Here is a 9,779-nt window from a genome sequence, read left to right as displayed (position 1 = left end):
CCAGTTAAAAATTAAAAAATGTAACGGCCCAAAAATATATGCTACAAATTTAGATAACTTTTTACGAAATCCACCTTCTATGCATTTCTGTTCGCCTGGTATTTCATATGTTCTGCAGTACGATTTTGGGAGTCAAAAATTGAAAAATTAAACTGCCAAAAATGTAAGCTACAAATTTAGATAACATTTTTAGAAATCCACCTTCTATGCATTTCTGTTCGCCTGGTATTCTGTCTCAATATATCAAAAATTGTAAATTTGGGGCAGGTCAATTGTTTAATTTTTAACTGGGTAAAATATGAAATACCAGGCGAACAGAAACCGATAGAAGGTGGATAAACTTTCAAATTTGTTAATATGTGTGGCATACTTTTGGGCTGTTAATTTAAATTTAGCTGTTGTGGAGTAAAACGTGTAGCATACTTTTAGGGCCGTTTGATTTTTTTTTTTGGAGAAAAAACGCATATTTATTGACATTTTGCGCTAAAATTTAATATTATTTTTATATATAATGCAAATTTTTTAAAGCATACATATGTATAATTGTTTAATTCAATTCGTTACTTTAATCTAATAACTGGAAAAGGCTTGCCCATATATATCTACACAGGCCAATCGCTAGGTATTTTAGCCATAACATTTAAAATAAATATATCGATTTCTATTAGAATCGTCTAATATAGTAACTGAAATACAAAAACCAAAAACAAGACGGGGGAAAAAAAAACAGATCAAAAATGAATTGTAAAAATAACATTTCTTTCATTATTAATGAACCACTTCGACGGCCTTTAATCTTTTTAGCCGCCAAGCAACCCACAAAAAATACAATCAAATGGCCAACGAAGACTTTGTGCTAGCATCATTGCTGTCGATACTTGTTGCTGCAATCTGTTCCACTTTATCCTTGCTAGCTTCTATCTGAGTCGGAGTCTCCTCGATGACATCCTCAATTAGACGATAGGTAATCGGTGCTGGTTGTTTCGGCGGCAGCCAATCAGGTATGATCTTGTCGTGGAGCCGCCACTTTCCATATTCGTTGGATATATGTTTCTCAAACACGACATATTCAAGTACATCTTTGGTAAGAATTTCGCTGCCATGCATGAGTCGTCCAAAACGATCATAAATGGCTAACATCTGCTGTGTGTGAAAACGCACAGTAACCTGGGCGAACTGATTCTCCTTGGTGATGACCTCGGTGACGCGGGCATGCACTACACGTGGCGGCTCTAAAGACTGCAGGAATCGCCAATGAATGGTCTTGTCCTTGACATTGTGCATCATCTCGGGATAGCACCGTTCAGAGACAAATTCGCGAATCTTGTACTTCTCTCTGGCCGCCATGTGCGTGTGTGCGGCTATATAGATCTCTTGGGCGTGATCACCAAACTCGTCTGTACTAAAACTTTCCTCATAGGAACGTATTTTGCGTACCGCCATTAAGCTCTTTGATTTCTTTTCTAGGAACTCTAGCTTCTGCTTGGCACCACTGGACGAAATGAGCGACTTTTTTCCATCACCTTCGGGGGGCACATAGGCTTCAAATATGCCTCCTGTGCAACTAATATGAAACGGCCGTTCCATCCAGGGTCGAGGTGGAAGCACACCCCGTTCCTTCATTCGACTCCGCATCTCTTCCTTGCTAATATCCTCTGCCTTTTCCCGAAAATTGGGCAGGTCAATCTTGACGAATTTCTGCTTGCGCAACCGTTTGAACTCCGGCTTCCAGTGTTTCGTCTGCCGATGGCGCACCTGCTGCAACTGTAAAGCAGGGGCCATAGCCGGCGCCGGCAGCAACTGAAAATCGGCAATTAAGAGGATTTAAGCCCACTCAACATTACCAAATTATATTGTTGTTACCTGCACGAGTTTTAGACAATTCTTCACCGACATGAGCTTCTCCATTTTTGTGGAATTTCGCGCTTTTTTTCACACCGAACGAACCGAGCGAAAAAAAGCATCGAAGAGGCGAACCGCAACAGATGAGGCGAACCGCAACAGATGAGCCCAACTCCAACCGATGAGCCAAACCGATGAGGCGAACCGCAACAGATGAGCCCAACTCCAACTTTACTCGCGAACTTCGAACGTGAACACAACATTACTCACGAACTCGAACATGTTCGCGCGTTTACTCAAATGTTCGAGCGGTTTACTCACGCGTTTTAAATCGCGTGAGTAAACGCTAGCGTTTTTATGTAAAAACGGCACTACCAGACCGTCTGATCTGGCAACACTAATAAACACCTGATTTCAATATCGATATTTTTAGTGGTATCGATAATATCCTGAATTGGATGTTATTTTCAAAAAGAATTATCGTAACCTAAAACTAGTTAACAAATAACTAACAGCTAGGAAAACTATTCTAAGCCCTGGGCACGTCTTATCGCCAGTGACTCGTCAGAGGAATTCATGTTGGAAAATCCGCATGGTTGCATAGTCATGCTTGCCGTTCCTGAACTAATTGTACGTAGAGTGCTGGCGTAACCAGGAAGTTCAGCCAGCGGAGCATTTATTAAAATCAACTAAAATAAATATAAAAATTAAAAGATATAAATAAGTTCAAAAAGTCTCTGCATTCATTTGCTCACCTTGTTTCTGTCACCTTTGGGAAGAACGTCATTGATAATAGCTCGACGCCTTGATAGATCCGCCATTATGCTGGAGACGCGTTCACTGGGAGCGACAATTTGCAATGCCATTATTGGCTCTAATAGCCGGGTTCCATTCTCGCTTAGTAACTAAAAATATTAATATCATTAATTTTTACGCCACGAAAATAATCACATCCTAATTACCTTTTGTACACATTGCGCTGCGGTGGCCATAATGAAGGCATCCGCTGTTCCCCGTCCTATGATTGCATTATGTAAGCGTATTTGTGTATCTACCACTTGGCCACCCACACGGGGGCCACGCTCCAAGGCACTAATGGATCCTTTTCGCAATACCTGCACAATACGAGGACGCAGCTTATTCAGATTCTGTAGATTCTCCGGCGATTTATCTAAACTTTGATAATAAAGAAATTCTTGATATCGATCTCCTTCTTAGTTAGATTAATCTGATAATGGCTATTTACCTAAAAATCTCACTTTGATTTTTAACCAACTCCAAAGTTATGCTAACATTCTGCTTGGTTCCAGCAATTTCCTTCTCCACACTCAATGTGGTTAACGATGGCGCTTCGATGGTCTCTTTGTAGGCAATTTGTAAAGGTCCGAGATCAACGTCAATTTTATACTCGCTCAAGATACGTGATTTAATGATATCCATATGCAGCTCACCCATGCCGCCAAGCACAGTCTGACCAGTGATCGAATCATAGCTGACACGCAGGCTGGGATCCTCGCGCTGTAGCTGCCTTAGTGCCTGCTCCATCGCTGTTTGTGATGAAATACTTGGTGGTTCAATAGAACAAAAGTACACGGCATCGGGTATTTGAGGAGCAAGATCGAATAGCCCATCCAAGTGGTGGTCCTCGTCATCGTCCTCTTCCTCTGACATGCCATCTGAATGTCTCTGCTGTTTAAAACGCTTTTCGGCATTTTTTAACGACGATTGGCTACTTGTTAATAAGTCACCAGTCACTGTAGACTTTGGGAAAGTTAGAATTTGATTATGGAAAAATATCATATCCTCACCTTCAACCCAGCACATAGGGCTACATCGCCGGACGAAACTACGCTGACCTCACGATACTCATCAGCCAAGGGCTCATACAATTTGGATATGACCTCGGCTTGGCCACTAGAACATGTAAGACGCATTCCTCGCTTCAATTCTCCACGCATAACCCGCACCAAGGTCAAGGGTCCACGCTGTTTGTCGTGGACAATCTTAAAAACCTTTCCAGCTAGTTCGTTTCTGTAATGGGAAGTCATCAATGGTGATTTAACTGTTACTACTGATACTATTCTTCCTGTCTCACCCAAAGCAATTGTAAATTTCGTTGCGTTCTTCAGGAGCCGGTAAATAGTGATTTACTGCATCCATCAGGCATTGAATCCCGATGTTTTTATATGCCGATCCCAGCAGAACAGGGACAGCCTTTTGCTGGCAAATGACCCGGCGCAATGCCTTATTTACAAGCTCGTTGCTAACTTTGTCAAAACTCTCCGTGCTGATTACCACATCGGCTAACTCATCATCCAAGCCAGACAGCTGATCAATCAGTTCATTGCGTTTATCCTGCAGCTGCCTTAAACCATCAGAAGGCTCCAGTTTGAGTTTACTATAGCTACGACCCAGATCCTTCTGCTGCCAATTCAATTGCTCCAGTGTGATGACATCGTATATACCTAAAAACAAATTATATGCAAGGTTTTAAAATAACCGTCGTATTTAATGAAGTCGAAGGGATATCTCACCTAATTGCCCCTCATTTGATTTGGCCGGATACTGTATGCACACCGGAAACGTTTCTAGCTTTGACTTCAAATCCTCCACACACTTGTTGAAGTCGGCATCTGGTCGATCCATCTTATTAACAAATACAAGACGAGGCAATCGATGTTTGTCAGCCTGGGACCACACAGTCATTGTTTGAGCTTCAACACCAGCAGTGGCGTCCAATACCACAATTACCCCGTCCACGGCATGCAGAGATTGCTCGACCTCCATGGTGAAATCTATATGACCCGGTGTGTCCAACAAATTGATGCTGAACCAATATTTTGAACATACAGAATGGGTTTTAGTTATCTGAAATTTGTTACTCACCGTTTACCATTCCAGGGAAATGTTACAGCAGAACTGCAAATGGTAATTCCTCGTTCCCGCTCCTGGGTTAGATAATCAGTCACTGTGTTGCCGCGATGGACTTCACCCAGGGACCGCGTTTTGCCAGCATAAAAAAGCATTCGCTCTGTGGTTGTGGTTTTCCCTGCAAAAATACAAATACATATGTAAGTCTTTTATGGGGACTACATTTATACCGCCGACTCACCCGCATCGATGTGGGCCAAAATTCCAATGTTTCTAATGTCGCTGCTATAGCTACGTCTAAGGATGTGGGAGGAGCATCGCTTAAGCAACCCTTGGCGCATTCCGAATCCATTAAAATAAACATAGCGCAACATTTTCAGTGATAATAATTGTTGCAACTTCCGTGTGCATGCCGCACAGCTGATAACCTATTGTTTTTTTTTTTGGAGAAGGCTGGTAACCTTAAAAAAATAATCGATAACTTCTCCGTTTGGCGGCAACAGCTGGCAACTAAAAACGCTTGTTTCTGTTAAAATGTCCACAAGACCACGACGCCAAGCTGCCCAAAAATCGAAGGCTATTATAGTGCTTTCTGATTCCGATGATCCGGACTCGGGCAGGAATGGCAGCGACAGTGATGACTTCAGGCCGAGGGAACCCAGGCGTCGCTTTGTAGATCGCGCAGCGGCAGCAACTGCCGGCACGTAAGTCCAAATGTCTTGATCTAGGGATTGAGTGGACATTTATTTGGTATTCGCCCACAGGGATAATCGAAAACGTCGAGCCAATGCAAAGGAGAAATCTGCAGATGGTCCAGCGGTCAAGAAGAAACGTGGTAAGAATAATGAAAATGAAAACGATTGCCCCAATCCGGACAGTTTTGAGGCAGAACCGGAACCGATGGTGGCTCTTCCTCCTCCCGTGTTAGTGGCTGCCACTGGGACCAGCACGGGCCGCAGCTCTTTCTGGGAACGCAGAAAGGTGTGGAATATACACGAACTCCTTGCCGAAACGGAGAACATTCAACCAGCAGCAGCTCAAAATATTGTTCAATTGTTTGAGAATGATAATACCATTCCATTTATCTGCCGGTAAGTTTATCCAAATCATATATTAACAATCAGAGCATCTTAAAGGATCTTGTAACTTTAGCTATCGACGAGATCTGGTCGATCATGTAACACCAGATCGGCTACGTGACATACGCAACACGTACACCGAAATTGTCGACTTACGCAAAAGGGCAGAGAACATTGTCAATCAACTGGAAAGAGAGAACGTCCTCAGCACAGAAATACGTGAGGAGCTGATGTGTGCCAAGACCAGCGAGGAATTAGACTTTCTCTATGCGCCCTATAAGCCGGCGAGCAAAGGAACACTGGCCGAACGGGCCAAGGCTTTGGGTCTACAAGATTATGCCGATCGTTTGCTATACGGCACAGCTCCCAAAGTTGAGTTGGCTTCAATTGTTGATGCAAGCAATGAAGCCTTGGCGTCCGAGGCGTTGGTTTTAAATGGCATTTGCGAGATCATCAAGCATAACATAAGCAAGAATTCAAATGTATTAGAAGAACTTCGCCGTTTGTACGTTCTCAGACATTATATAAAAGCTTACTTTGCCACTCATTTTATGTTTGCATTTTTTTCTATTCAGGCAAAATGTACATCGCATATTTCTGAAGTGCAGCAAGACCAAAGAGACGGCATCCACCACGAAGGGAAGCAGTAGTAAATCGGTTGCTGGTCATTGTATCGCAGACAAAAAGCTAGACAGTTCCAAATTTGAAAACTATTTCAATTTTCAAGGCGATATAAAGACAATCAAGCCGCATCAAATGCTTGCCATAAATCGTGGTGAGAAGCACAAGTTTCTCACTGTTAAAGTCGATACTCCAGAATATTTAAAGAGGGATCTGACCCGCTTTATATCGGAGCAGTACATGTCGGAAGGTCTGCAGTATCCCCTGCGTAGAGAGTGCTTTACTCGAGCCCTCGACGAGTGTTTCACCAAGAAATGTACACACAGAAGAAAACTTTTACAGATCAGAGCTAATTTTTTTCTTTTGTTTTTAGTGCAGCCCCTGATGTGCCGACAAATTCGAGCCGATCTCAAGGAGAAGGCACAGAAGGCAGCCATCGAAGTATTTGCTAAAAATCTAAAGCAGTTGCTCCTAATGTCTCCACTCAAGGGTGAACGAATTCTGGGCATAGATCCTGGCTACGTTAATGGATGCAAGTTGGCCGTAATAAGCGAGACAGCTGATGTGCTAGAAACGGGTGTAATTTATCCGCACGGCCGTAACTCCAATCAAAAGGGGGCCGAAAAACAACTTCTGCAGTTTCTCAACAAGCACAAGTAATTCTCGTTTTTCCTGTCCAATACTCGTTAGTTATTCGATGCATTTTTTCTAGTTGTCACATTATAGCACTAGGCAATGGAACTGCCTGCCGAGATACAGAACAATGGTTAACTCGGTTATTTCAATCGGGAGCTTTGGACAGCGGCAGCATCCGCTACAGCATTGTTAATGAGAATGGAGCCTCTGTGTATTCATGCAGCGATGTCGCCAGCAAAGAGTTTCCCGAAATGGACACAAATGAACGGAGCGCAGGTTAGCGCTAACAATAAACTAAAGAAATAGGGATTGCTAACGAAATCAAACATTTTGTCTATTCACAGTTTCCATTGCACGTCGACTTAATGATCCTCTGAGCGAGTATGTAAAAATCGAACCACGCCATTTGGGAGTAGGCATGTATCAGCACGATGTCACTGAGAAGATTCTCACGCAATCGCTGAACGATGTTGTCTCCGAATGTGTTAGCTACGTCGGAGTTGATCTCAACACGGCCAGCCTTAGTGTGCTCAAGTAGGTGAAGAACTTTTGAGGATGCTTCCACCCTTAATGATTTTGGTATCCACTTTTCTAGACACATTGCGGGGCTGTCGGAGAAGAAAGCCGAAAAGATAATCGAATACCGCACTAAGAATGGCCCATTCCAGTCCCGTAAAGATTTGCTATCAGTGCGGACCATAGGCGATAAATCCTTTGTGCAATGCGCTGGATTTATTCGTATCGAACCCCTTAGTGTGGGTGGACAACTGAAGAACCCGCTCGACTGCACCTGGGTGCATCCGGAAAGTTATCAAGTGGCGCAAACGTAAGTCATAACAGAAAAGATAATATATATATATATATTTAAGGTTTAGTAGAGGAAACACTGATGTCTTGTAATTTGGAGGAGCTGCTGGATTCCTCGAATGCCTTCGGACGGAATGCAATTGGTAAGCTGCAGAGAAAATCTTTTATTGGCCTCTTCTTGATTGAATCATCGACGATGCTCGGTTGGCTCCAACATGGGACATATGGTAGTAAAGGATTTTTGTTGTCACACCGTTTGCATGTGCACTTTTCACTACCAGCTCTCATTAGACTGCTAAAGTCCTGATTCATCTTTAATAAGGCCAAATAGTCCTCGATTGAGTGTTCATTCGTTGGCTGCATCAGTTGTGCCCAGATTTTCAACTTTCTTGTGACACCAAAAAAGTAATTACTAAGATTCTCGATAGTCTCTAGGACCGTATGCAGTTCCATCAGAAAGGGACTGCGCAGAGAACGATCTATCTTTTTCAAACGCTTTTCCAATTCCGGCATACTGTTGTCTATGTCTAAAACGGAGGACCCTAATTCATTGCTGCAAGAGAAGAGTTTCAAACACCTAGCCCACAAGCAGTCTGGATTACTTTCAGCACTTACTTGCTTTGATTGATTGCATCGTATGCTTTTTGAAACTCACAGAGAGCACGTTCCTCCGCCATTTTGCTAAGGTACTCGGGATAGATTTTTGTGCAGCATGCAGAGCTTGTTAAGAGCTGATACCTTATTGCCTGATAACGCATCTGCTCGGCCTTCTCAATTTGAAAAGCTTTGGCCTCAGTTAGTTGAAGTTCCAAGTTAGAATATTTCTGCTGAATAACTAAAATCTGTTCATGCACACACTGCTCCAGTTGAAAATCAAAGCGCGTGTAGAGCGTTTCACACTTCGTAAAGCAGGGCTCCAAGAGTTCAGGGGGCGCTCTGGAACCTCGACATGGTGGAGGCAAAGGTCGTCGCTTGTACCGCTCCGGCGGGTACTCCCAGCAAGGTCCAAAGCGCACGTTAGTTGACGTGGCCAGTGGGAATTTCCAACATGGTTCATATGGCTCTTTGATTCCATATCGAGCAAGTTCCCCACAGGCGGTGTATTTTATTTTCTTTGCTTTTATTGCCGGCGGATATTGCCAGCGTTCCTCATATAATTTTTTTAGATCTCTGATCTTTTTTTTGGGCGCCATGTGTAGCAACAATTTCTTATACAAATAAATAAACTTTTAAACTAATTTTGTTTGGTTTTGTTTTAGTATCATCGGAGAGTGTGACTTAAAGCTATCGGACATTGGCAAGGCCAACTTTATAGCCCGCATCAAGGAGTTCTCATTGTCACAAAAAAATCTAGAGCGTATGTCCGAGCAACAAAAGCTGCCTATGGAACGGGTAAGAGCATAGATGTTCAAGAGGACCATTTATTTATACCTCACCTGTTTACAGCTTAAATTTGTATTGGTTGCCCTTCAACGGGAATTGCTTCAGGATTATCGTGCCGATTTGGACAAGCGACCGCTCTTCAAACAGGGAATGACCCGCCTGGATGAACTAAGCATTGGTGATGTGCTCACAGGTGAGTTAGGTAATTGATTCATTTGAATACTGACTGATTTATATCCACTGTTGTAGGGGCGGTCACGAATGTGACTCATTTTGGAGCCTTTGTCGATGTGGGCGTGGATCGCGATGGTCTAATCCATAGAAGTCACATGAGCGATGGCGAACTGAGCATTGGCGATCGTGTTATCGCTTCTGTGGTTAAAGTTGATTTGCAACGGCGACACTTGGGATTACGTCAAGAGGATATGTTGCAAGAGACGGACACATCCTTTACCTTTAAAAAGGAATAAATGGCAAATCAAGAGTGCAAATAGTCTTGATTAAAACTTTTTTTTTCTTGGAAGTATTTAATGAGTCACA

At 42.9% G+C, this 9,779-nt stretch overlaps 4 protein-coding genes across 6 annotated transcripts; 1 reads left to right on the top strand and 3 right to left on the bottom strand.

Annotated features, from left to right (window-relative positions):
* Window positions 1-738: 738 nt before the first annotated feature.
* On the bottom strand, window positions 739-2,029 carry LOC6648106 (probable 39S ribosomal protein L45, mitochondrial). The gene is made up of 2 exons (XM_002069889.4): window positions 1,864-2,029; window positions 739-1,800 (listed from the first exon to the last, which is right to left on the bottom strand). Exons 1-2 carry the CDS (start codon window positions 1,906-1,908, stop codon window positions 832-834), a joined length of 1,014 nt encoding a protein of 337 aa, XP_002069925.1. The 5' UTR covers window positions 1,909-2,029; the 3' UTR covers window positions 739-831.
* A 225-nt stretch (window positions 2,030-2,254) lies between these two features.
* Window positions 2,255-5,152, bottom strand: LOC6648107 (ribosome-releasing factor 2, mitochondrial). 3 transcript variants are annotated; one of them, XM_002069890.4, is made up of 9 exons: window positions 4,955-5,151; window positions 4,729-4,891; window positions 4,377-4,669; window positions 3,938-4,307; window positions 3,651-3,873; window positions 3,089-3,603; window positions 2,805-3,018; window positions 2,598-2,747; window positions 2,255-2,531 (listed from the first exon to the last, which is right to left on the bottom strand). In XM_002069890.4, exons 1-9 carry the CDS (start codon window positions 5,085-5,087, stop codon window positions 2,367-2,369), a joined length of 2,226 nt encoding a protein of 741 aa, XP_002069926.1. In that variant the 5' UTR covers window positions 5,088-5,151; the 3' UTR covers window positions 2,255-2,366. The 3 variants fall into 3 exon arrangements, with proteins under 3 accessions (XP_002069926.1, XP_046869623.1, XP_023034363.1); XM_047013667.1 differs by lacking the exons at window positions 2,255-2,531; window positions 2,598-2,747 and having other exon boundaries at window positions 2,957-3,013; window positions 4,955-5,152; XM_023178595.2 differs by lacking the exons at window positions 2,255-2,531; window positions 2,598-2,747; window positions 2,805-3,018 and having other exon boundaries at window positions 3,529-3,596; window positions 4,955-5,152.
* A 61-nt stretch (window positions 5,153-5,213) lies between these two features.
* LOC6648108 (S1 RNA-binding domain-containing protein 1) lies at window positions 5,214-9,762 on the top strand. Its single transcript, XM_002069891.4, has 11 exons — window positions 5,214-5,417; window positions 5,478-5,804; window positions 5,866-6,297; window positions 6,368-6,729; window positions 6,787-7,069; window positions 7,126-7,325; window positions 7,394-7,583; window positions 7,645-7,875; window positions 9,116-9,248; window positions 9,303-9,432; window positions 9,489-9,762. The coding sequence occupies exons 1-11, from the start codon at window positions 5,248-5,250 to the stop codon at window positions 9,707-9,709; spliced, it is 2,679 nt and encodes an 892-aa protein (XP_002069927.1). The 5' UTR covers window positions 5,214-5,247; the 3' UTR covers window positions 9,710-9,762.
* On the bottom strand, window positions 7,896-9,120 carry LOC6648109. Its single transcript, XM_002069892.3, has 2 exons — window positions 8,472-9,120; window positions 7,896-8,409 (listed from the first exon to the last, which is right to left on the bottom strand). The coding sequence occupies exons 1-2, from the start codon at window positions 9,047-9,049 to the stop codon at window positions 7,914-7,916; spliced, it is 1,074 nt and encodes a 357-aa protein (XP_002069928.1). The 5' UTR covers window positions 9,050-9,120; the 3' UTR covers window positions 7,896-7,913.
* Window positions 9,763-9,779: the final 17 nt, after the last annotated feature.

The sequence above is a fragment of the Drosophila willistoni genome, chromosome 3R, assembly GCF_018902025.1.
Source record: "Drosophila willistoni isolate 14030-0811.24 chromosome 3R, UCI_dwil_1.1, whole genome shotgun sequence".
In the NCBI taxonomy this organism is placed as follows: Eukaryota; Metazoa; Arthropoda; class Insecta; order Diptera; family Drosophilidae; genus Drosophila; species Drosophila willistoni.
Note: the sequence above shows the minus strand (reverse complement) of the source record. Positions and strands in the feature narration are given on the sequence as shown.